General features: G+C 34.5%; 1 protein-coding gene across 1 annotated transcript in view; it reads left to right on the forward strand.

The window, feature by feature from the left end:
- The window catches only part of Cpne8 (copine 8), a 194,985-nt gene that overhangs the window by 59,351 nt on the left and 108,558 nt on the right, over positions 1-27,076 (forward strand). Inside the window, exon 6 of the mRNA XM_026393935.2 lies at positions 15,541-15,617. Coding sequence (XP_026249720.1) covers positions 15,541-15,617 — 77 coding nt within the window. The remainder of the gene's footprint in view (positions 1-15,540; positions 15,618-27,076) is intronic.

Below are 27,076 nucleotides of genomic sequence, written 5' to 3' on the forward strand. Positions count from 1 at the left end.
CATTTGAAAATCAGAGGAACCAATAAGTAACTAGGGCTAATCCCTGAGGATATGAATGTTTAAGGATATGAATGTTTAAGGCAGGTTGTGCACCTGCCAATTTTACAAAGTGAAATATAAACTGGAACATTTTAAGAAAGATTACTGAGTGTTTAGGCTGGCATGTGGAGTTAAGGTACTTTTTTCTGTTTTACAAAAGATTTTTTAGCAAGAGAATCTTTTCTTTTTCATCATAATTTTTGATAATTTTGAAATAATTCCCATTGGGATGATATTATTTGGTGTCTAGTACTCAAGGGTCTTGGGTTAAACTTTTTTATATACTATTAGAGAAAATGAATCTATTTTAGATTTTGAATATTGTAAATGAATATAAGGTGAGATATAAAGGGTCCATATAACTAATTTGTTCTGCTGGTAGTGGAAAACTTTTCAGTGGAAAACATTGTGCTCCAGGTGAAAAATTACGGAATCCAAGCACACCTGCCTTTATAGTACTTGTCCCTTTTGTGATTCTGAGGAAATATCTTTACTAAAATATATTTCCCAGGAAGTGTTAGGTACTATGAGCAAAAAATGGTATTTTGAATTCCAAGTTTGTTCTCTGAGGTGCCAGTGAACCCACTCATCTCAATGCTATTAGCAGAACTACATAACATTCTTTCATTTGCATAATTTAATTGCATTGACTGAATAATTAATAAAACAATTAATCAGAGGCCCAGAATTTGTGCATCTAGGATCCTTCTCAGTATGCTGGACCAGATGACAATGACACTGTACTTTATGTACTAAAATTTCATACCCACTAGGCAATCAAAAATGCATTTATCCACTTGATTGATCTCAGAAGGCACCCACTAAAATTGATCACACTTGATAAAGGCTTACTGGATTATTTTGGCCACACGTGACTAGCTTTCAATAAAGGCATGTATGTTCTTTGATATAAGTATCATGCATATAAACTTCTAGTGTAGATTAGTTGTATTTTTCAATTTCATTTGAAAATTATTTGGACCATGAAACGAACTTTTGCATAGGAACAGATTTATAAATGAGGCAAGATTCTTTCATTATATTATAAAACTTAGTTAATAAATATATAACCAAACTGAATTTTAGTGTGTGTGTGTGTGTGTGTGTGTGTGTGTGTGTGTGTGTATTTATATAGTCAGGCAACAAATATTTTACAGCCACGGTTGTGATGCTGGTGAATAGGCAAGGTCTCTGTCCTAAAACAGCTTACATTTTGGAGTTGGGAAGGTGAGGTGGGAAGATTTAGTCAATGAACATGAATTCACATAAATGTTTAAGATAACAAATTTTCTTTATAAAAGTTACATTAGTAAGATAGTAATACTGAGAGAGAGAGTGATTGGAAAAGCAATGTTAGCTAGAATCTGAACAGCATGGTGTTATTCCAGTTTTCACCCGAAGTAGATACTTACTGAAGACAAAGAGGGGACTGCCAAAAATGTGGGATAATAGTGTTCTAGGAAAAAGGCACAACAATTCAAAGGCCTTGAGACAGGAAAATTTGGTATGTTGGTGTGACAGAAAGATGGCTGGCAAGTATAGAATATTATGAATGATGAGGAGAGTGGATTGAACTAGTTTGGAAAGGGATATATGATACAGCAATTTTTAGGTCACATATAAAAAACAAATTTGGTTTTGTTTTTTGAGGATATCACAGGAGAGTACCTGATCCAATTTGTGCATTTAAATGAAGGCTATGATAGTTGAAGAGGAGAAGCCAGATTGGAATTAAGGAGACCAGCTATGTTGCAATTTGGCTGTGAGCAACGTTTGGTGGTTAAAGCCATTATAGTGGTAAGAAGTTGTGGTCAGGTTTGTAATGTATTTTTATGTGTGATTGTTGATGATTGCTGATGAGTTGGATGTCAGGTATAAAAAATAAGAGAAGGTAGAATGACTCCTGGATTATTAACTGAGTAAATAGTGATGCAGTTGATGCAACAAAGTCATTGGGGAGGAAGAGACTGAGGCAAGGAATGAAGATTGATAAACCAGTGGTAAAGCTTGGTTCATGTTAAGTTTGAGACCCCAGTAAGCATCCACATGGAGACACTGATTAGGCAGTGTCTGGAGATTAGAATTATACATTCAGGAACCATCAGCCAGTACAGTTGGAAATCAGAGTCACCTACAGGCAATAGAAATGGAGAAAATAGTAGGATAGAATCTTGAAGGAACTTCACCATTTAGAAATTTGGTGGAAGGAGCTGAGCCAAATTTGTCATTTTAAAGCAAGTTAGTTAGGATAGTCACTTTCTATTCAATGCCCTCATGGCTTTCCCTTCTCTTAGGTGTGCTGTAGCCCCTGTGACTTCTCCTGGTCCCACTTCCTGGCTTATTCTGCTCTAATCCACTGGCTCTCGTGCTTTTCCACAAGTACCTGGAGTACCTGAGTACATTCTTGTCTCAGGGACTTTGTGCTTTCTTTTTTCTCCTGCCTGGCATGCTTTTGCCTCAAATATTTACATGATTCTCTCCCTCAGATTAGTCAGGTGCTTCTTAATTGTCAGCTCTGAGAGTTCTTGCTCTCCACATCATCCTCTGATGCCTGGTTAAAAAAAAAAAAAGGTATTATTTCTATGTAGCCTTCTTTCTGGCCCTTTGTAGATGGTAAAAGCTAGCCTTAAACAGCTATTCAAACTGAAGTGTTTATGTACTTTATAAGTGGGTTATATTTCCCATTTACATTTTTTAATAGAGTCTTATAGAATATAATCTAGACTTTGAGACAGAGATAAGGATAATGCCTGGGATGGGTTTGATGAGAGTAATTTTAGCACTTATTAAGTTATATTAGGTAGTATTGTTGGTGTGTAAAACTGGCCCTTATGGAGGATTTAGCATTTAATATTAACATTGTGATAGTATTATCATATTTAATAGTATTCTTTAATAATATTTTTATATATCTAATAATTTTAATAAAAGTATAATAAGTAATAATGTTTGGTAGGTTTTTTAGTTTTTTGGCAAGTCAGTTGTCTAACCATATTTACTAGCAATAATATATTTACTTACTTTCAATTAGCATGTTACATTTCAATTTTTTTTAAAAAATTATTTATTCTAATTTGTTACACATGATGGCAGAATACAATTCATTTTCATGTTACACATATAGAGCACAATTTTTCAAGTTGTACACACAATAGAGTCACACCATTTGTGTCTTTATACATGTACTTAGGGTAATGATGTCCACCTCATTCCACCATCCTTTCTACCCCCATGCCCCCTCCCTTTCTCTCCCTCCCCTTTGCTCTATCTAAAGTGCCTCCATTCCTCCCACACTCCCTCCACATCACCATTATGAGTCAGCATCTTCATATCAAAGAAAACATTTGGAGTTTGGTTTTTTAGGATTGACTTACTTCACTTAGCAATTGTTTTTTTTTTTTTTAAAGAGAGAGAGAGAGAGAGAGAGAGAGAGAGAGAGAGAGAGAGAGAATTTTTAATATTTATTTTTTAGTTCTCGGCGGACACAACATCTTTGTTGGTATGTGGTGCTGAGGATCGAACCCGGGCCGCACGCATGCCAGGCGAGCGCGCTGCCACTGAGCCACATCTCCAGCCCACTTCACTTAGCAATTGTATTCTCCAACTCCATCCATTTACCTGCCAATGCCATGATTTTTATTCTCTTTTAATGCTGAGTAATGTGCCATTGGGTATATAAACCAAAGTTTCCCCATCCATTTATCTACTGTAGGGCATCTGGGTTGGTTCCACAATTTAGCTATTATGAATTGTGCTGCTATAAACATTGATATGGTTATGTCCCTGAAGTATGCTATTTTTAAGTTCTTTGAGTATTAACCCAGGAGTAGGATAGCTGGGTCAAATGGAGGTTCCATTCTTAGTTTTCCAAGGAATCTCCATACTGCCTTCCATATTGGCTGTATCAATTTGCAGTCCCACCAGCAATGTATGAGTGTGCCTTTTTCCCCACATCCTTGCCAACAGTTATTATTGTTTGTATTCTTGATAACTGCCATTCTAACTGGAGTGAGATGAAATCTTAGAGTAGTTTTGATTTGCATTTCTCTAATTGCTAGAGATGTTGAACATTTTTTCATATATTTGTTAATTGATTGTATGTATATCTTCTTCTGAGAAGTATCTGTTCATTTCCTTGGCCCATTTACTGATGGGTTATATTTGTTTTTTGGTGTTACGGTGTTTTGAGTACTTTATATATCCTAGAGATTAGTGCTCAGGATGGGGACATAGCTCAGTTGGTAGAGTGCCTGCCTTGCACCACAAAGATATATATATATATATATATATATATATATATATATATTAGTGCTCTATTTAATGTGTTTGTGGTAAAGATTTACTCCCATTCTGTAGGCTCTCTATTCACCTCACTGATTGTTTCTTTTGCTGAGAAGAATCTTTTTAGTTTAAATCTATTCCATTTATTGATTCTTGGTTTGAATTCTTGAACTATAGGAATCTTATTTAGGAAGTTGTGGCCTAATCTGACATGATGGAGATTTGGGCCTACTTTTTCTTTCATTAGTCCCAAGATCCCTGGTTTAATTCCTAGGTCCTTGATCCACTTTGAGTTGACTTTTGTGCATGGTGAGAGAGAGTTTTAATTTCATTTTGTTAAATGTGGATTTCCAGTTTTCCTAGAACCATTTGTTGAAAAGGCTATCTTTTCTCCAATGCATGTTTTCGACTCCTTTGTCTAATATAATTGTAGTTATAGGGGTTTGTTTCTGTGTCTTCTATTCTATACCATTGATCCACAGGTCTATTTTGGTGCCAATACCATGCTGTTTTTGTTACTGTTTTTGTTACTGTAGTATAGTTTAAGGTGTGGAATAGTAATGCCATCAGATTCATTCTTGCTAAGGATTGCTTTGGCTATTCTGTGTCTCTTATTTTTCCAGATGAACTTCATGATTGCTTTTTCTATTTCTAAGAGGAATGTCATTGGAATTTTGATTGGGATTGCATTAAATCTATAAAGTGCTTTTGGTAGTATGGTCATTTTGACAATATTAATTCTGCCTATCCCAGAACAAGGTAGATCTTTTCATCTTCTAAGATTTTCTTTAATTTCTTTCTTTAGCATGCTATACTTTTTATTGTAGAGCTCTTTTACCTCTTTCCTTAAGTTTATTCCCAAGTATTTTTTTTTGTTTGTTTTTGAGGCTATTGTAAATGGGCTAGTTTTCCTAGTTTCTCTTTCAGAGGATTTGTCACTGATGTACATAAATGCCTTTACTATGGGTGTTGATGTTATATCCATCTACTTTGCTGAATTCATTTATTAATTCTAGGAGATTTCTGGTGGAATGTTTTGGGTCTTCTAGGTATAGAATCATATCATCAGCAAATAGTGATAATTTGAGTTCTTCCTTTCCTATTTGTATCCCTTTAATTTCTTTTGTCTGATTGCTCTGGCTAGAGTTTTGAGAATTGTGTTAAATAGAAGTGGTGAAAGAGGGCATCCCTGTTCCAGTTTTTAAAGGGAATGCTTTCAATTTTTCTTAATTTAGAATGATGTTGGCCTAGGGCTTAGCATAGATAGCCTTTGTAATATTGAAGCATGTTCCTGATATCCCTAGTTTTTCTAGCATTTTGAACATGAAGGAGGATGCTTATTTTATCAAATGCTTTCTCTGCATCTATTGATATGATCATATTATTTTATCTTTGAGTCTATTAATGTAATGAATTACATTTATTGATTTCCTTATGTTGAACCAACTTTGCATCCCTGGGATGAACCCTACTTGATCATGGTGTACTATCTTTTTGATTTGTTTTTGTATTTGATTTGCCAGAATTTTACTGAGAATTTTTGCACCTATATTCATTAGAGATATTGGTCTGAAATTTTCTTTCTTTGATGTGTCTTTGTATGGTTTTGGAAACAGGGTGATATTGACGCCACAAAATGTGTTTGGAAGTGTTCCCTCTTTTTCTATTTAATGAAATAGTTTGAGAAGTATTGGTGTTAGTTCTCCTTTAAATGTCTTGTAGAACTGAGCTGTGTATTTTTTCCGATCCTGGGGTTTTCTTCATTGGTAGGCTTCTGATGGCATCTTCTGTTTCCTTGCGTGAAATTGGTCTTTTTAAATTGTGTATATCATTCTGATTTAGTTTGGGCATACCATATGCCTCTAGAAATTTGTCTATGCCTTCAATATTTTCTATTTTATTGGAGTATAAGATTTCAAAATAATTTCTTAATATCTTCTGTATTTCTGTAGTATGCATCGTAATATTTCTTTTTACATCCCATATATTATTAACTTGAGTTTTTTCTCTCCTTCTCTTTGTTTTTTAAAAAATTTTTTTAGATGTTGATGGACCTTTATTTTATTCATTTATTTATATGCAGTGCTGAGAATCAAACCCAGTGCCTCACACATGCTAGGCAAGTGCTCTACTACTGAGCCACACCCCCAGCCCCTCCTTCTCTTTGTTAGCATGGCTAATGTTTTATCAATTTTATTTATTTTTTTCAAAGAACCAACTTTTGTTTTGTCAATTTTTTCAATTGTTTCTTTTGTTTTAATTTCATTGATTTCAGGTCTGATTTTAATTATTTCCTGTCTTCTACTGCTTTTTGTGTTGATTTTTTTTTTCTTTTCTAGGGCTTTGAGATGTAATGTTAGGTCATTTATTTGTTGTCTTTTTCTTCTTTGAAGGAATGAACTCTATGCAATGAACTTTCCTCTTAGAACTGCCTTCATAGTGTCCCAGATTTTGATATGTTATATGGTGTTCTCATTTACCTCTAAGAATTTTTTAATCTCCTCCCTGATATTTTTTGCAATCCATTGTTCATTCAATAGCATATTATTTAGTTTCCAGGTGTTGGAAGAACTTTTATTTTTTTATTTTATCATTGATTTCTAATTTCATTCCATTGTGGTCTGATAGAATGCAGGGCAGTATCTCTAATTTTTTGTATCTACTAAGTGTTGCTTTGTGGCATAGTATATGGTCTGTTTTAGAAAAGGATCTAAGTGCTGCTGAGAAGAAAGTGTATTTGCTTATTGATGCATAATATACTCTATGTATGTCAGTTAAGTCTAAATTATTGATTGTATTATTGAGTTCTATAGTTTCTTTGTTTAGCTTTTGTTTGGAAGATCTATCCAGTGGTGAAAGAGGTGTATTAAAGTCACCCAGAATTATTGTGTTGTGGTCCATTTGACAATTGGACTTGTGAAGAGTTTGATTGATGAACATAGATGCTCCTTTGTTTGAGGCATATATATTTATAACTGTTATGTCTTGTTGATGTATGGTTCCCTTAAACAGTGTGAAATGCCTGTCTTCATCCCTTTTGATTAACTTTGGCTTAAAGTGTGCTTTATTTGATATGAGGATGGAAACCCCTGCTTGTTTACATAGACCGTGTGAATGGAATATTTTATCAACAACATTTCACCTTGAATCTGTGGACATCATTTCCTATGAGATGCATCTCTTGAAGGCAGCACATTGTTGTGTCTTTTTTAATCCAATATACTAGCCTGTCTTTTGATTGGTGAGTTTAGCCATTAACATATAGGGTTATTACTGAGACATGAATTGTATTACCAGTAATTTTTGCTTATTTTTGTTACTTAGCCTTATTTGGTTTCTCTTTTGGTTAGCTTTTCCTTTATTGTAGTTCTTCTTTTTGCAGATTTTCATTGTTGTTTTTCATGTCCTCCTCATGGTATGTTTTGCAAAGAATATTCTGTAGTATAGGCTTTCTTGCTGTAAGTTCTTCTAGCTTTTGTTTATCATGGAAAGTTTCTTTTCACCTTCAAATTTGAAGCTTAATTTTGCTGGATATGATTCTTGGTTGCAGTCCGTTATCTTTTAGAGCTTGGTATATGTTGTTCCAGGATCTCCTGGCTTTGAGAGTCTGGGTTGAGAAGTCTGCTAAGATCTGAATTGGTCTTCCCTTATGGGTAATCTGATGTTTTTTTCTTGCAGCCTTTAAAATTCTATCCTTCTTCTGTATGCTAGACATTTTTATTATAATATCTCTTGGTGTATATCTGTTGTAATTTTGTACTTTGGTGTCCTATAAGCCTCTTGTGTTTGATTTTCCAATTTATTCTTCATGCTTGGGAAATTTTCTGATATTATTTCATTGTAGAGATTGTGCATTTGTTTGGTTTGAATCTCTGAACCTTCCACTATCCCAATAAATCTTTAAGTTTGGTCTTTTGATGGTATTCCATAATTCTTGGATATTCTGTTTATGGTTTCTTATCATCTTCACTGTGAGGTCAACTTTATTTTCAAGATTGTATATTTTCTCTTCATCGTCTGAGGTCCTGTCTTCCAAGTGATCTAGTCTGTGGTGATGGTATCTATTGAGTTTTTAATTGGCTTATTGCTTCTTTCATTTCAAAGATTTCTTTTTTTTTCTTCCAGTATCTCTATTTCTTTCTTGAAGTAATCTCTTGAAATCTGTATTTGCTCTCATATCTCTTGGTTGGTATGATCAGTGGTCACCTGTATTTGTTCTCTTATCTCTTTTTTTGGAGTGACCAATTTTTGCCTGTATCTGCTCACTTGTTTACATTTAGGTCATTCTTTAATTCCCAAATTATTTAAGTTCTGTATATTGTGAACTCCTTCTCTGACACTTAACCTACTGCCCTATCTATGGATTCTATTTTTTACTATCTTGGTTTGTTTGAGGCACTTTCCTCCCTTGTTTTTTCATGATGTCTATGTGTCTTCCTCTCCTGCAGTGTAGATCTGAGTTATTATAGCTTCTGCACTACTGTCTTATAATATCTCTATAGGTTACTTATACCTCACTTTTAAGGAAGAGATCAATATTACTCTACTCAATGTACCCAATGTGCAGCCATATATCAATTAGCTTCTATTTTTACATTAACAGTTTAGTCATTATAATCAGAAAAGATGAGTTCAATTATCTTCTACCATATAGTCAATAAGTTTGTGTAATGGTTTGTAGTGTCTAATGGTATAAGGGGACATGGGGGTTGTCTGAGATGTTTATGAGTTAGGATGTGAGAATATGGAGTGATTAGATTACATGTAGGGAGAGGATGATCATAAGAAGTTGGCTGGAAAAACAAGAGATAGGCAACTCCATACAAGATTCCCTGTTACCTCAGCAACAGAATAACTATTAGCACCCCTAGTAGAGAAACCTCTGGTACAGCCAGGCCCACAGGGACCTTGGTGACATCTTACTATGTCCTTATTGTTGTCCCTTGATAAAGTGGCGATATCCCAGTTTCGTGGTCATGGCAATCTCAAGTTTATATGTACCCTGATGTTGGGCTTTGGTGATTAAGATACCACAGCGTGGGGTGGCTCTCTGAGTGTAGCCACCAGGTGGGCCTCTCACCAGATCTGTGGGACGTTGGGTGGTGGGGTGGGCGGGCCTCCCATTCTAAGCTTCTTTATTGATGAGAGCTGTACTACAAAAGTGATATGTCTCCAAGAGGTAAATATTTTTACATAGGTTTATTCTTATGTTTGTGAATAGTATATAGCTTTTTAAAACTTTATATATTATGTATGTTTACTAATATTAAATATATATGCATAGATAATTTAAAAATGGATTAATTTTAATCCATGATCATCCACTCCTTAAAAGATTAATTTTCTTTTTTTCTTGGTACCAGGGTTTGAACCCAAGTGTCCTTAGCCATAGAACCACATCCCCAGCATTCTCTCTCTCTCTCTCTCTCTCAATATATATATATGTATGTATATATATACACACATATATACACTCACGCATGTATATATATGCATATATATATGCACACACACAAACATATATATATATATATATATATATATATTTTTTTTTTTTACCTACATAAAAATTTTAATTTGAATGTCTTAGGGCCTTGCTAAATTGCTTAGACTGGCTTTGAACTCACCATCTTCCTGCCTCTACCACCTGAGCCACTGGGATTATAGGCATGTACCACCATGCCCAACCAAAAGCTTAATTTTATTTTGGTGGCTTATTTACTTGCCTCATTTGGATGCTTAGAAAGCCACAAGTAACTTGAAAATCATCAGTTGTGCTGGGAGAAAGAAATAAATTCAGCTTTAAGGTATAATTTTTTAAACTATATTTGTAATTTATCCAAAAAAGTGTTAATCTCTTGGAGGTAGGATTAACATCTTTGAAAGTGGATCTGTCCATTCAAAAGACAAATCCTTGCTTTGAAAACAAAGTTTTTTTATAATGCTAAAATGCAGCAAATTGTTCTAATATGTTGAATCCATTTATTTCCATGTTGAGTTGTGTTCTCACCAAAATCATGTGAATGTGTTAACAGTCATTAAAAAGGAGCTACTACTGAAATAAAGAAGTACCATGTTCAGTTATTAAAAATGATTGTCATATAATACACAGTGCATAACCTAAGTTACATCTTGGTCTTTACTCTTGATGTTATTTATATTAATTTAATTAAATACAAAGCAAGTCTAAAATATTAGTAAGGAATAGCAGCAATAAAATATAAGAACCAGTAATAAAATTTTTGCAGGTAAATTTCCCCACTGATTTTTACCACAATTAATAAAATATTGCAAAAGTAAGAAATTTTTATTATGTGTGTTCTCTAGTTCTGATTCCCTTGGTATTAATGTGCTAAAAATCAGTTAACATATCATGAAATACATAGAAGGAATAAAAGAAACTAATCATGTCTCTGTCTTATGAAGAACTCTAGTGATTAACTCCTGAACAGTTGACTACACCCAATTACTATACTATATTAAAACTGAACTATCAATGAAACCATTTAATGTCTTTCAATCTAACTCATCTATTAATTAGGGGAATAACATTTTCAAATTCTCATTGATCACTGTATAAAACAGGAAAGTCATTTAAAGTCATTTAGTGGAACTTCCAGGAGAAAGACACTACTCTATTGAATGCTTATGAAATTGTTTATAATGATGCTAATAATAAATTACATATGTTGATTACCTTATAGTAGTATAGAAGTCAGACATTTTCATTGCAGTTAATGCCTTGTGGCTCCGCACATAATTATTTTGAAAATGTTTCTCTTTTACATGTGTATGTTGATTTTATGTATACTAGTCAAATGTAACACAAATTGGTATATAAGGCTCATTTGGATTTCATAATAGCATTTACAATAAGCATTTATTTAAACAAACCTGTCTTGACCATGAATGTAAAATGGTCTTGGAAGAGAAAATATAGTATTTTACTTAAACAGTTATAGAATCTCTAATAATGAAATCCAGTAGCAAGTATTAAGTATATTCTTTTAACCCAGGGGAGTAGGATGATGAATAAGTCATTTACTACTAGATGTTTATGTTCCAAGCATCTGTCCTAAGTGCTTTGCGTAAATTATTTTATGTAGTCCTTCTAACAATCCAGGTGGTAGGTATTATTATGTCCAATCTATAGATTAGGAGACTGAGACATGAATGCATCAGTCTGGATATGAACACAGGCAATTTAGAGCTTAATAATTTTCATTCTTAAGGCGTATGTTGTATTGCTTTACAAAATAAAAAATGTGAATATGTACATGTATATGTATGTATAAAATTTTTAAAGGACATACAGGAAACGTTAAGTTTTGTACCTAGCAAGCGAGGTAGCAAACAGACCAATAAACAATACCAGTTCTTTTACTGAGAAGTCAGTTTCACTTTTATATATGCAAAATTACTAAAGCCCATGATATTAATGTAATTTTCATGAATATAGACAAATGGTAATCTACAAGATAAAATATAGTTTAGGTACAGATAATTTATTGGTACTTAAAAAATAATTAAATCAATAAATTTGAAGGAATAAAAGTATTATGCTCATAGAATAGACATTCTCCTGTATATTAATAAAAAAAAGAAGAAAGAAATGTGTATAATAATAATTTGGAACCTAATAATATAACAATGCTTGTTTAGAGTTTGAGCCAGTTGTTAGTAATAAAATCTAGATTTAGATTGTACAGGAATAATCTGAACTGCTCTTTCTGAATATTTGATTGAATTTTTTTTAAAAAACTATGTAACGTAGGCTGGAGCTGTGGATCAATGGTAGAGCACTTGCCTAGCATGTGTGAGGCACTGGGTTCAATCCTCAGCACCACATAAAAAGGAATAAATAAAATAAAGGGCATTGTGTCCATCTGTAACTAAAAAAAAATTAAAAAACTATGCAACATGAAACTTATATTATTATTATATATTGCCTCGTCTTGCTGAATGTGTTGCTCATCTCTTAGCTCTTCCACCTCTCACTGTTAGGTCCTTCAGTTTTAACACCCGCCTACTGAATTAATGATGATATTTAGATTCATTTTAAGAGTATTGGAAATCATCCTGTGTATTAGCAATATGGTTTTTTATACTTAAACAGATACCAAAACTAAGTTCTATCAGTTTATTATTATTTAATGTAATAATTCATCATTTCCAACATTTATTGATTTTATGGTTGGTTTGAGGAAGCCCAGTAGCTAAAAAAATGATTGAATAAATAGAAGCATTTCTCAGGAGCTGGAGACATTCCAAGTAAATTTGGTCAATGTGTGGGTTAGAGTTGTGGAACTGGGCCTGGACCTGTTACTGAAAATATTACCATAATCTAATTGTAATGACTCATTAGTGGGAATACAATGGTAGAGGAAGAAACAATAAAGCAGCTCAGAGCTAGCTTGCTTTCATTTCCATCTTTATGTAACTACAGACCAAAGTATCTAAAATATTTATTTAAGGATACTGTGTTACTAGTATTATATATGTAGGTAGGAAATGTGAATCATGAGAACAGCTAAAACATGAATTTGGTAGAACATTCCCACACAATAAGTAGTTAATAAATATGATTTGGTGTCTTTGCAGTGTGAATAGTAAATGTGCTGCTGGATAGGGAATATATCAGCACACAGAAACTACTACATAAATGCTGTCCATACATGGGGACAAAATGTGTAATAACAATATGGTCAGCACCTATTATATTAATTAATTCTTTAAATTTTTTTTTCAGCAATGATGATTCAATGATGTTCTTTTCTATTTGCTAGCAGGCATGGACCCTAATCTAAAACATGCTCAATATTTTCTGATTTGTTTTCTTGAATAATCACATCACATAGCTTTTACTGAGACTACTCAGCCAAATCTATTTAATATGTAACATTTGCAGCTGTCCATTAGTGCAAGTAAGCTTAGAAAAGAGTTCTAGAATCCCTCATGCATTTTTTTTTTTGCAGCTGACTCAGAAAAGCAATGATTTATTCCAAATAAATGTTCAGTATTCTGCTCTATCGAGCTATCATGAGATTTAGATGAATTTAGGTTTATTAAACTCCCATAACCATATTTTAAAATCTGTTTTGAAATTAGTAAGGATATGCTGTTAAGAATGTTTCATTTAAATTTTAATGCTTCACTTTTTCTTTTGGCATTCCTGAAAGCAAACTTCAAATGATTTGCCGTTTTATGATGGAATAGCCACTCTGTTAGTTGCCACATTCTAGATTCAGTTATTTTTCATCTCCCTCTTCTGGCCCAGCTGCCCCCAATGTGCAGGAACAGTTTTCACCATCTTTTCTCTCTTTTGTTTACTGTTCCGTACCATTTGCTTCAACTTTAGTTTGGGCCTTCATCCTGCTTCTTTTTAATTCCTGTGGCCTTCTGATCGGTCGGACTTCCAGTTTTTCCCTTACTCTTTGGTACATTCTATAGACTGGTACTTGAATAATTGTCCAATCGCACTATTCTCATGATGTCCCTGAAATGCCACAAGGCTCTGGTCACTTCCGATTACCCTAACACCACTTTTTCATTTAGCCAAGGGGGTTCTCCACAATAGTCTTGTCTCCTCATCTCCTTTTCATTTACTTGGGCTCCTTTCTTTTCTCATTTTTTTTTTTCTTGACTGTTAAATCTGATCTGTTCTCTAAGTCTAGAGTGGCCAGTTCTCTTCTCTATAATCTGATTCCTACCTGGCTCTCATAGCTTACTTCCTCTGGGAAAAACTTCCCCTGACTATCTTAGTATTTTTTCTATCTTTTGACTCAGAGCTTCTCTACCTTCCCCCTTTTTTTCCCCATGGAAAAAACATAGTTCTTACTTTGGTGGCTTGTTAGGTTTCTGTGTGTCTGGGTCTCATTGTTCCCCTTACACTAGAAGTAGAGAGGTGGCAAGGCTGGGCAAAGTACTTAGTGGATGAATCTTGGATTTGGAATACTGGGCCCACATCATGGCGCTGAGCAAGTTGCATATTTTCTCTATACCTCAGGTCCTTTATTTGTAAAGTAGGGTCAGTGAAATTTCCCAAGCATGAATTGGCTTTTTTTTTTTTTAATAATTTCTCTGTAACTCCAGTGAACAAAGTATAATGATTTGTATATTTAATAAATAGATTTGCTAAATTGGATTTACTTAAAAAATAAAACATTCTGTTTACTGTTAGTCCTCTGTTCATCCTTAGGGCTTCTCTAGGGCCAGTTCACTGTACAATCAGTTCTGATAGATCTCTCATCTTCTCCTTCAGGCCAGTGCAATTCTTTGAATCACAAACAGGCTAAACTGGAGGGGTGGGTATTTTTCCATGAAATAACTCCCTATTTCTTGATCCACATATTCAGATGGTGTCGGAACCCTTATAGTATGAACATGTGAAGTTAAAATGTATTTTTATTGAATGGTGGCATGTCAGTTTCTAGCATCCGAGTATTAGAGTTAGTCCTGGCTCTGCTACTTACTGACTGCTTAGGACAAAAAATTAAACTCTTAGATTGTTAGTTTCTTTTTATGTAAAGTGTATTTCTTATGTTGCAGGGTTATTCTGTCTTGAAGAATTTTTCTAGTTGTATGCTAATGAACACTGTATTTTACTTAACCCATTTTTAGACAAGTACTATATGCTAACATTAACTCATACAGTAATTCAGTGAACCCTCAGAGTAATGCTGTGGGTAGGTACAAATACATTTTAGAGAGGAAGAAACAGGAGAAACTAATTGCCATAATTGCAGGTGTTGAATGGTGGTACTGAAATAGACACATGGCAGTGTGGCTCTGGACCCTGGTTGTGGCTGTTACCTCACAACACCTTTCTCTAAGTAGTGCTAGCTCATTAGCCACCTTTGCCATGTGCACTCTAGATTTGTCTCCTCAGCTAGCACTTTGGAAGCCTTGGCATTAAGTCAAGCATTCAAAACCACAAACATTTTTTTTCTATTTTCATTTTAGTTTAGACCATAAAATAAACACAGTGTCTGAAAACTCAAAGTAACAAACCTGTTCTGTGATTAAAAGCACAAAATACCATGCAAAGTTATGGGAAGGCCTTATGCTAAAATTAATGCAGATTGGGCTTGTTTATTATCAGAAGTTAAAAACGCAATACTTCATTAATGAAAATAATGCAAATGTGATGTACAAAATATATACTGAAAGGATAATTTGGGAACTGATGAGCTTTAATTTTTTTTTTTTTATCTGTTTTAGGACTTTCTGGGGCAAGTGTTTTGTACACTGGGGGAGATTGTTGGTTCACAGGGAAGTCGCCTGGAAAAACCAATAGTGTAAGTATTTTTTAATTCAGATAATGAAATGTTAAGTCTTCCATTTCTGTTTTGGCAGTTTGGGATTCATGAACATGTGGCTGTAAATCAAAAGTGGGCTTTAAAACCTTGTTTGATTTTTTTCTTCTAATAATTAATTTTAGACGTATATGTAAAGAATAATTTATATTTCAGCTGTTATGCTATGCTAAAAAAATGTTTACAAGATGAACAGACTTAAACAAGGAACAATGTAGTTTTCTTTTTGGTTGTACCATTATTAGATCAAGTACTCTTTGAGCAAGAGATATTATTCCTTTGGATCAGGGACTATATGTAACATCCCATTTATACCATGTGTTTAATAAATGTGTTTTTGACGATTGAGATCTTAAAGATGTTGTTGGCTATAAAAGTGATTTGTGGAGAAAGTGGTAAGTGTGCAACTGTTGAGAAGGCCATTATTAACAATCACACCCTCCATCTTTTTCTTCCATTTCAGTAGCATGTTTAGTTTTTGAGTTGTTGAAAGAGATGATCCTATTTTTCCCATTTCCAAATAAGGAACTTCTAGAACTTTTTCATGTGTCTTTTCTTGCCTGTTCCTCCCCTTTTCTCCTCCTTCATTCTGAGTATTTTGATTCATTGACTAGTTTATAAAAAATCAGAAGGAAAAGTTTATTTGATAAATATCTCTGGTTTCATCAATCTTGATTGTTTTTTTTTAAAAATGACTTCTTAGTTTAAGAAGTTCTTGTATAGCACTGAATAGTGACATTGTGCAAAACTAAACACAGTGTCAATAGGTTTGGGTACTTTTAATCTCTGTCTTCATCATTCTTTTAAAAATCTCAAATTCACAAAATAAACTGTCAAAACTAAATTTGTTCATTTCTGACATCAAATACTCAAAGTGTCCAAAACATCATCCTCACATTCTGTCAGTAAAATTAAACTTCATATTTAGTATCATAAAGCATTTCCACTTATAATATTTTTAAAAAGTAAAGACAGCTATTAATCTTAACTTCTCTTGTTTAGCTTTATTTCCTTAGAAAATTATTACTGAATATCAGTTTGAAGATTTATACATATCAACTCCATTTTTAATATTCTTTTTATGTGTAATTTCTTTTCATGTCATTGGATAACTTGGATGCTTATTATTAAAATATTTTATGCTAACTTTAATAAGTAATAAGTAATCTGTAAAGTAAGGATAACTATTTTATTAAGTACATATAATTCTTACTGCATTTTCTAATCCAGTGAATTCGACCCACAAGGATACTTATAAAATTACTAAATCTATCTCATTTTTGGTACACAAAGAATCAATATTATATATAATGCCACCTTGAAGATCCCTTTAATATTCTTCAAGAGAAAACAAAAGCATGTAAAATATTGAATTTTCATTTCACATCAGAGCAAGAGAATAAAGATTTTTATGAAGTGACATACATATTTTTAAGTTGGTGATTTCACTGGAAATTTTTCTGTTGTTATTTTCTCCTTAACAGGCAATCATAATTGTAATTTCAGAAAACTGTTGAATTACAAATAACTTTTCCAGGTGGAAAATCCTATTTATATTAATTTTGAAACATGAACAGTTGATATGATGTTGGTTGGGGTATTTGGTAAATAGAATATAGCATACGATCATAGCCCTTATTCAGGGGATCCAGAATTTCCACTAGACAAGACCATCAAATAACAATACATGCTAAGAGATGAAGATATCTAGGATGATGCTTGGATAAATATGCAAATGTGGAGAGAATTTACCTGTGGTTGAGTCATGATCATTTTCCATAATCAGAAAGATTGGGTTGACCTTTAGATTTTTCTTAGCTCTTGCTGAGGATGGGATGGCATAATGAGGCAAAGCCTTTGAAACCTGTTCATGGGATGTGGAACTATTGTGGTGCATGCTGTGATTCATCTAGAGGGTACTTTGAAATTTAGACAGCTTTGTTGAATGTGTTGTTATTCTGGCTATCCCCTGGGAAAAAAATACAGTTCCTTTAATTTTCTAAGTATATGTATGTAACTAATATTTTATTTAGTGTTTGATTTTATTGACCAATCTTTTAAGGCAAACAAACATTAACAAAAGGTTTAAAAGTGGGCTTACTGTTTGGGCAGTGGGAGATTTTTAGAAATTTATTAAGGGAGCTTAGCCAGGCTTAGTTGTAAGTGGGTAATGAAATGCAGAACTTGAGTTTAACAGAGAGATCGGCTAAAAAAGAAAGAAGTAAAGAAATATAACTAGGAACTGAAGAATGGTAGTTGTTACATGAGGGAATGTAAATTAGACAACATGAAATAAGCAACAGAAAAGAGATGAGAGAAGAAAATCAAATAGAAGACATAAGTCAAAAATAGAGTAAACCTGAGTGTGCTTGGTTTACTAATAAAATGATATTTTGGCTTCGTTACTTGGAGCATGCAGTAATATACTCACATGCTGTCACTTCAGCATGCTCCAACCCAGGTAAATACACCAGATTGGAGAAAACATTTTATGGTTACCTGTTCTCTGACTTGAAAAAAAAGTTTGGCTTTTATGGAAAACTCTGTGAGAGAGGCATGAATCTGTAGGAAGAACATATAAATTGAAGAACAAGGTGCATTGTGTTAAGCATGAGATTTAAGTGGGTTGAGTGAAGAGGCAGCTTCTAGGAAATTATATTTGACTCTCTTACCTCAACCTCAAATTAAAGCTATCAAGACCATTCATGCTTTTTGTTAGAAAAAAGCATACTGGGTTGAGGAAGTGTGAAATGTTGTTTGCGTGATTTCTGGAATCATAATAGGAAAATGGTAGGGATAGGTGGGAAAATGGAATGACCCTGGGATGTTTTAGTGGAAGAGGGAATGGCTTTGGAAGGAAGGATGAAGCCAGGGGGAATATCAGGAAGATTTTTTTGTGACAAGTGCAAGTCCTAAAGGTGTCATGTTATATCATACAATATGTAAAAACAGTGCATTTTATGAAATGATGCAGTTCACATTGGGGAAATAATAAGTGTTTAAGATACAGAGCGTACATCTGTTCCATAGTCCCAGCTGCCTTCTCTAGTGTGTGAACCTACCCTGGCTGGACGTGTGGTCTCTAGTTAAAGATAACACTGTAGAGCAGTCATTACATATTGGACTATATTTTTCATGATTTATTTCTCATAACTGGAGATTGAAGTTGTACATTGTCCTGTTGCAGCCATCACCTTTGGTATCTTGCTAGGGCTTGGACCATCTTCCCTGTCTGGGTGGCTCTAGGTTTCTGATTTGCAACACAGGATGCTTCCTGAGGCAGATAATCCACCCACAATTAGCTAAATTGACTCATCATGAATTTAAAAAGTCCTCCTGTGTCCCAAATGTTTTTATTCTAAATAGCATTATCCAAGTGATTTAGCTCTTATTTACTAATTTGTTTTAGACTAGAGATTTATTTTCTAATTAGTTTCCCATTTATATTCTAAGCTATTCAAAATCATCCCTTGTTTTCTTCTCTTTAAATGTCCTCATTTAAATTATTTTCTGATAAGGTATTCAGGATAATTTCTTCTAGCTTCTGAATTGCAATTGTGTTATAATATCTCCTTAGATATACTATTTTAAATTGATGATAATTGTAAAATTTTGGAATATAAGGGAGACAAACTAGAGTTCTAAATTATTTATTAGTAATCACACCTTTAACAACTAAGCCAGCTTTGTTACAAAGAAAAAAAAATTGTTACTTATACATAGTCTCGTGCCTTATTAAATAACCAGAATTTGAATTTCAACTTAAGCCTTTTCACTTTAATACTTTAATTATTATCATTTTAAAAATCAGATTTTCTCTTCCTATTATGAAGTCAAAATTATTATTTTAAATTATTTTTAAGAAATAAGGTGATGAATTCTCATTTAGTTTTTTAATGGTAGGTCAAGATTTCACAATTTACAACCATCTTCTGTTGGATTTAAACTTGTAGCAAACACATTTCTCATATCTTTATTCCATCCTATACTTTTGGTCTTTTCCCTGAACCCTCCCAAAATGAGTGTTGAGCTACTTAATTCATCTACAGCATTTACTGTGTCTTTCGATGACTCATTGGATCCTCTCTTTAGATCATGCCATTGTTATTTAGCATTATTTCCACTCAGCAGTGTTTTTCTCATGCTGTGAGATTGTATCCAATTTTCTGTGTGATGCTGTCAGAGCATCTCACTTTGTCTATCTTTAGGGATCTCTGTGATGGATTCAGCAAAGCCTTCTAAAATGCTAGAATCAGCACCAGTTTAAGAAAGATTGCTATTCTCTCCTTTTGGGGGAAAACATTCATTATGTTCATCAAGTAACAGACCTGTTTGTTCCTGTTGCTCGAAGTCAGACATGATTGTTCTGTATAAGAAGATGGAGCAGGATAGCAAGGACTAGTGATTACAAAGTAGGTTCCTATTCTGGGAAGGAGCAGGGATCTCAGGGGTAACTGAACCAGCAGCTGTTTTGGTTACAGAAAGTTAAGGAGGGAAGAAGTTGCATTCTTTTTAGGCTGGCAACAGCACTTTGTGAACTGGGTAGTCTGTAGTGGATAGAGGATAAAGGGAGGGATCCAAGATGGATCGGTGAGTACTGTAACAACTGTGAAGGGTACATGGACAGGAACTAAGATGCCGGTTATAATCAGAAGGCAAGATGGGAGTTGTGTAGTACTTGCAGGATTCCCAATTGTGACACAGCATTCAAAAACAGAACCAGATGGGTCCACAAGTTATGCAGGGAGAGGAACAAAGCAGAAAGGATAATTGGGGATAAGGCAGGAAACCAAAACAAAAGAACAGGGCCCAAGGGAACTTGAGGCTCAGCCTTAAAGTATTGGCTTAAGGATCTGGACTCAGACGTGAACTTACCTTGAATACCATGTGGTGACTGGGAACACAAGAGATCAGATGTCATTGTGAAAGGAAGAGGAGGAAGAAGAAGGCTGAGAGATGGTTAATCTTGAAGAAACAAGCATGAACATAGAATAAAAGGGTAATGTCTTCATTGTGCAACCATTTGCATGTGAAAATAGTCGATTTTGAGATAAATTTTGGCTCTCAAAGTCATCTTTATTTTATTATTAACTTCCCTGCAAATTTGATTGTTATTTTTATACTTTCTAATTTGGATTGATATCTGTATTATCTCTAATTTACTTTATTGGAAAGAATATTGGGCTAGAATTCAGAACATATTTTTAGTCCTATATGTGCTACTGATTTGTTATGCTGTCCTACATTTTTATATCTGTATTGTGTCAGTCAGCTTTCTGTCACCATAGCCAATTCTTGAGATAATCAAGTTCTAAAGAGAAAATGTTCATTTGGGCCCATAGTTTTGGAGGTTCCTGTCCACGGTCATCTGGCCCCATTGCTTTTGGGCCTATGGTGAGGCAGCAGTCATGGTGGAGAGTACAGGGTGCACCAGAACCACTTACTTAATGGCTGGGAAACAAAGGAGAGGGGAAATGACAGGGTCCTACTGTCCCCTTTAAGGGCATGTCCCCAGTGACCTAAAGACTTCCCATTAGACCCCACCTCTTAAAGTTTCCACCACCTCCCAGTGGTGCCACCCTAAAGACCAAGTCTTTTCAACATTTGGGCCTCTGGAAGACACTTGAGGTCCGAACTATAGGATATATTATATTTTTACATCTGTAGTCATGTTTATAACATAAAAAAATTTCTTCTAGAGAAATGGAGGTGAGAGTACAAGAGTCTTGCAGCCAGTCAGACCTGGATTTCACAGTTTATTATGTCTGTACTTTGAGCACATTCATTTAAATTCCTCAGCCCCAATTTTCTCATTTAAGATACCTTAATAGGACTTGGGGTTGTGGCTCAGTGGTAGAGTGCTTTCCTAGCATGTGTGAGGTCCTGGGTTCTCTCCCCAGCAGCACATAAAACTAAATAAACAAAGGTATTCTGTCCATCTAAAACTAAAAAATATTTTTTTAAAAAAAGTTACCTTAATAATACACTGTTAAGTGGATTACAATAATAGATAGCAATATTTTGTATATTTCTCGTGGAAAACACTGGAATTTCATAAAAAGTCAAACAGTGATTAGTTAATATTGTTATTAGAATAGTCAATGTCTTTTAGGAAAAACCGATTTTTATTTTTATTTTCACTTTCTTAGCCACAAATAATTTATTATTCAGGTGTGAATTTTTTGTTTCTTTTTTTTCTACTTTTTAAAAAATTGATGCATTATAGTTGCATATAGCAATGGGATTTGTTGTTACATATTTGTAGATGCATAAAATATAGCAATATAATTTGGCCTGTGTTACTCCCCAGCACTTTCTCCCTCCCTCCTTTCCTCTATTGATCTCGTTTTGATTTTTAAGAAATCTCTGTCCCATCCTTTCTTTCCCTTTCTCCTCTCTAGTTTCTACGAATGAGAGAAAGCATATGATTCTTGAACATCTGAGTTTGGCTTATTTCACTTAACATAATGGTCCCAAGTGCTATCCATTTTCCTGCAAATAACACAATTTCATTCTTCTTTATGGTGAATAAAACTCCATTTGTGTATACCACATTTTCTTTATTCATTCATCCATTAATGGAAACCTAGACTGGTTCTATAGTTTGGCTATTGTGAATTATGCTGCTATAAACATGGGTATGCATGTAACTGTAGTGTGATGACTTTTATTCTTCAGAATAAAATACCAAGGAGTGGGATAGCTGAGTCATATAGTGGTTCTATGCCTAGACTTTTGGGGAACCTCCATACTAATTTAGGAAAAACTTCTTAAATCATCTAATACTCTCTTCCCTTCCTTTCCTTCTTTCAGTCTAACTGCCTCCTATTTCCTCTCTCCCTCCTTTCTTACTTTCTTTCTCTTTCCCTTCCCTTTCCTTTTCCCTCCCTCCCTCCTTTCCTTCCTTCCTGTATTTTTATCTGGTAAGGTAAGAAATTCAGGGGATAATATTAAACCAAACTTGATTACATTGTGTGAATTAAGTACTATCCAAATGTAAATATTTAAAATTATTTTGTCTGTTCTCAGTATGTAGCTGAACAGTCCAATTGGGGAAATGAATTATAGTTCTGTTTTTCATTAATTTGGATATTATAAGATAGTTTTATATAGTTTTTTGGAAATGTTCAATATTTAGTGGTATTAGAACTATGTTCCTATGTAATTGCAAAATAATCTCAACTTCAATATCTACTCATTATTTTTTCTTTCATTTTCAAAGATCACATAGATAAATACACGCATATTATCAATGTTCATAGGATTCAACACATTAAAAACTAGACCACTGGTTGTATTTTAGAGTGGTGCTAGATTCTTTATCAACCTGGAGTAAAGCATTTATCTAATTCTGGGAGAGCCTGTCTGAAAAATCACATATGTTATTTAAAAGGATAGAGGTAGAAGGAATTTTAGTACATTCCTTATATATATTTCTTATATGTCTTTCAAGGCATCTGAAACTTACATGTGATAAAAGTTTAATAAATGTTTAGCTGAACCACTGTCTAACATTTATTTTTATATCTGAGTTCATGCTCTGGAAAGATCACTAGGAATGTAATGGTTTATTCCAAATTATAAAATTGTTCACAACTCCAAATTACATGACTATTATGCTCAGAAGTTTCAGTAGTTACAAATAATTTCATAGAATGAAGGACTTTTCTGGATATAGAGCCTTATAATTGGTGTGGTCAGTCATGAGAGATTTGAGTAAAATGAATGCATTTTTCTCAAAAGTGCCTTTAACACTCCCATCAGAGACAAGCCCCACAGTGGTTAGCCTGTCACTTTGACATGCTATGACATTTCTCTTGCTCTTATGAGGCTTGTGTGTAAGTAACTCCTTTAGGCATCCCACTTCAAGAAAGAAAAAACATAAAAAAGTATTTTATGTCAGTGCTTAATATACTGAGCAAATAATTTACTGATTGGGTTTATTTACTTCTCTGCTGGTAAACAGAATCAGAGTTTAATAGAAGCCTTAGGGATTATTTTTCAAATTGATTTACTTAACAGATCTTTACTGGGAACCACTTATGGACTAGAAACTGTTAGGTGCCCAGTATAAATGATGAAAACGCAACATCGTTCTGGTCTTCAATATGTTTACTATTTATCCATTAAAGGACTAATTAGTTACATAAACAAGTATAATTACAGACTTATATAAGCTCTATGAAAATTAGACTATTATCTTAGACCAGAATATGTACACCATTTTTAGTATTGTGAATTTTACCATGAATGTGAGGGGGAGAATTCAGGATTTTTGTTTAAAGAGGATCATTTCTTTCTATTTGGAGAATGGTCGTGTGTGGTTAACCAAAATGACGATAGTTTGGACTAGAAAGATGAAGAAAAATGGGAAGATTCAATATATGCTTTGAAAGGTGATTTCTCAAAGCTTGATGACAGGTTAATAATCTGGCTTGAAGAAGATTTCAGAAATGACTTTCAGATTTCTTGCATGAATAACTGGATATAATGGGCTGGATGCACTACATTCTGATAAGAGGATGAACATCAATTTCTGACCTTGCTGTTACCTATTGGTAAGCTGTAGAAGGAGGTGGGTCATTCTGTCCTTGTGTTTCAGGTGCCAGAATTTGCCTAGACTGTAAAGATTAGCAAGATGTTTTCGTTTGTGTTTGCCTAGCCTCATTGGATTGGAAAACCTAGTGGAAGATTTTGTCTTGAAGGAAACAAATGGTGAGACATGATCTGTGCTATTTTAGAGGATGTGTTATAGGTTAATTAGCGCTTATCATATGGACTGCATAAACAGTCCTAATTTCAGTAAGTTTCAGTATCAGATGTGTTTCTAAAGGATCACCCTTTCTATAGACAGTGTTTGGAAATCATGCTGGGACAAGGTTTTTCAGAGAAACTACCATTTTCTCTACACAGAAATTCATTGCTCCTTTCTTCTTTCCAGCCTCATGTGCATTGCAGAATTTGATGATTCTAGGATTCAAGTTGCAGGCAGGAATAGAGTTCTATAGTTCAGCAAACTAATAGGTAAGGAAAGACCATTATGAATCAACATTATTATTCTCATCTAAGTCTGAGCTTTAGCCAACTGATGAAATGGATGTTGGAAAGACCTGTCTGGGGATTCTTTGCTCTGGTACGTGTGTTCAGTTGGTTCTTAGTTATCAAAGCAAGTGTGTTAGTCAGATTATTGTTACTGTGAAAAAAATACCTTAGAAAAACCACTTAAAAGGAGGAAAGATTTATTTCCTCATGCCTCTTCAGAGGAAATCGCAGGTTTCATAGATTTCAGTCCATGGTCACTTGGCCACACTTGTTTGGGCCTGTGGCAGCACGAGGACATCAGGACAGAAGCACAGGGTAGAGGAGGCTGCTCACCTCATGATAGTTGGGAAAGACAGAGGGGCACTCGGCAGTTGGGAGGGGTCAGGGTCAGGGTCAGGGCACACCCCCAGCAACCTCATTTTCCTTTCTCTAGGTTCCACCTGCCCACAATTCGATTACCTCCCAATAATGCCACAGGCTGGTGATCAAGACTTGTGTGCCTTTGGGAAACAGGATCTAAACCATTCAGCAAGTGAGAGAATCCATGAATTGTTTTCAGTACAGCCAATGGCTAACTTGTTTGTATTCAAGTGTCAGTTGCTATTCTACCTGCTTTACATATACTAACTTTCTTAACCCTCATAGCTATTTTTAAGTATTTTTAATATTGTTATCCAGCAGAGGGAATAACTGAGACAAGGATTCTGGAGAAGCCAAGCTAAGAGTAGAGGTGGTTTGGCTTCTGAGCACATATGATCAACCACAGTGGTATATTGCCTGCCACAAATGAATTTATTTATGTATAGTTTTGAAAGAAAATTTGGACTTTCCTTTTATTTTAGTAATATAAAAGTACTTACTGAAAAGTCCTGAACGTCTCTGGATGGTTAGAAGAGCTTTCAGGGATTACTGATTCTGACAGGTCTTTTCAAGGATGAGGTTCCTTCGAACATCTCTCACCCACACACCTGTTACTCAAGTATAGTGCAAGTTCCCACCGTTTTCTGAGATAAATAGCACTCAATGCTCAATTGCTTATCAACACAAAACCCAAGCAATCCAAACACAGGAAGACTATTGAAGCCTTAAAAAAAAAATCCATATCAAGTTTTCAAAAGAATTAAATAAGTACACCAGGATTTTCCCCCTAATCTGGAAAATCATCATTTTGAATTTATAACATGATGAGAAGAAAACTTCATGAAGTTCCCATCCTTCCTCATTTCTTCAGTTTGGTGCTGAAAGATGACTTGCCTCCATCTCTAATCATACTAAGTGTCTTAGTCAGCTTTTCTGCTGCTTTGACTAAAAGATCTGACCAGAACAATTGTGAAGGGGAAAAGGTTTATTTAAGGGCTCATGGTTTCAGAGGTCTCAATCCATAGATAGCCAGCTCCATTCCTCTGGACTCCGAGTGAGATAGGAACAACGTGGTGGAAGAGCATGGCAGAGGGAAACTGCTCAGATGGTGATGAGGAATCACAGAGAAAGATTTCACTTGCCAGATACAAATATATACCCAAAGCCACGCCCTAATTCTCACCTCCTCCAGCCACATCCTACCCCTTCATTTTCCACTCAGTTAATTAATTCCCTGATTGGGTTAAGACTCTTCCAACCCAATCCTTTCTCCTTTGACCCTCTTGCATTGTCTCACACATGAGCTTCTGGGGGACATCTCATATCCACACCCTAACACTGAGCTTTCTGGAACTGTTTTCAAAGTTCCTGCCTGAATGGCTCACATATTCCTTGGAGGATAAGAAGGGGATGAGATTAGACATACTATTAATATTTTTATCTATTTATTATCTTCTTTAAAAAAAGTTGTTGTGAATATTTAGACCTATGGCACCATTTTAGGTATATAATGACTCAGAGTACATTAGACTTCCCTGAGAATAAATTCCAGTAAGTGAAAAATCTCAGTAATGTGTGTAATCCACTCTGTGCTGTAAGAGCAATATTCACTGGACCCTCCCAGTAATCATGAAAATAGGTCAGATGGATCTGAACTCTTTCTCAGATTGAGTTAACTGATGAAAGCCTCAAAGTGACATTTCCAAATACAACTACATTCTGATGTGCATTTTTAACTCATTTGCATGAATTATGAGTTTCTCCCAGTGTTACAGTGAAGATTCTATCTCCCCCTTCCTTTTATACTATCTTTGTCTGTTTTAAATTTTTTATTGTCTTTGCTTAAGCAGATTCACTTAAGAACAAAATTCAGAAATAGCAAACACACACATACACACACACACACACACACACACACACACCACAAACAACAAACAAAAAAACCAAAGCATCCTCAGTAGTTGTCCCTGCTCCTTTCTTAATGATTCTCCTGAGAGCCAGGCTGCAGGCAGTTCCATAGCAGTCAAGGAACTGAATAC

This window comes from Urocitellus parryii, chromosome 5, assembly GCF_045843805.1.
Source record: "Urocitellus parryii isolate mUroPar1 chromosome 5, mUroPar1.hap1, whole genome shotgun sequence".
NCBI classification, from domain to species: domain Eukaryota; kingdom Metazoa; phylum Chordata; class Mammalia; order Rodentia; family Sciuridae; genus Urocitellus; species Urocitellus parryii.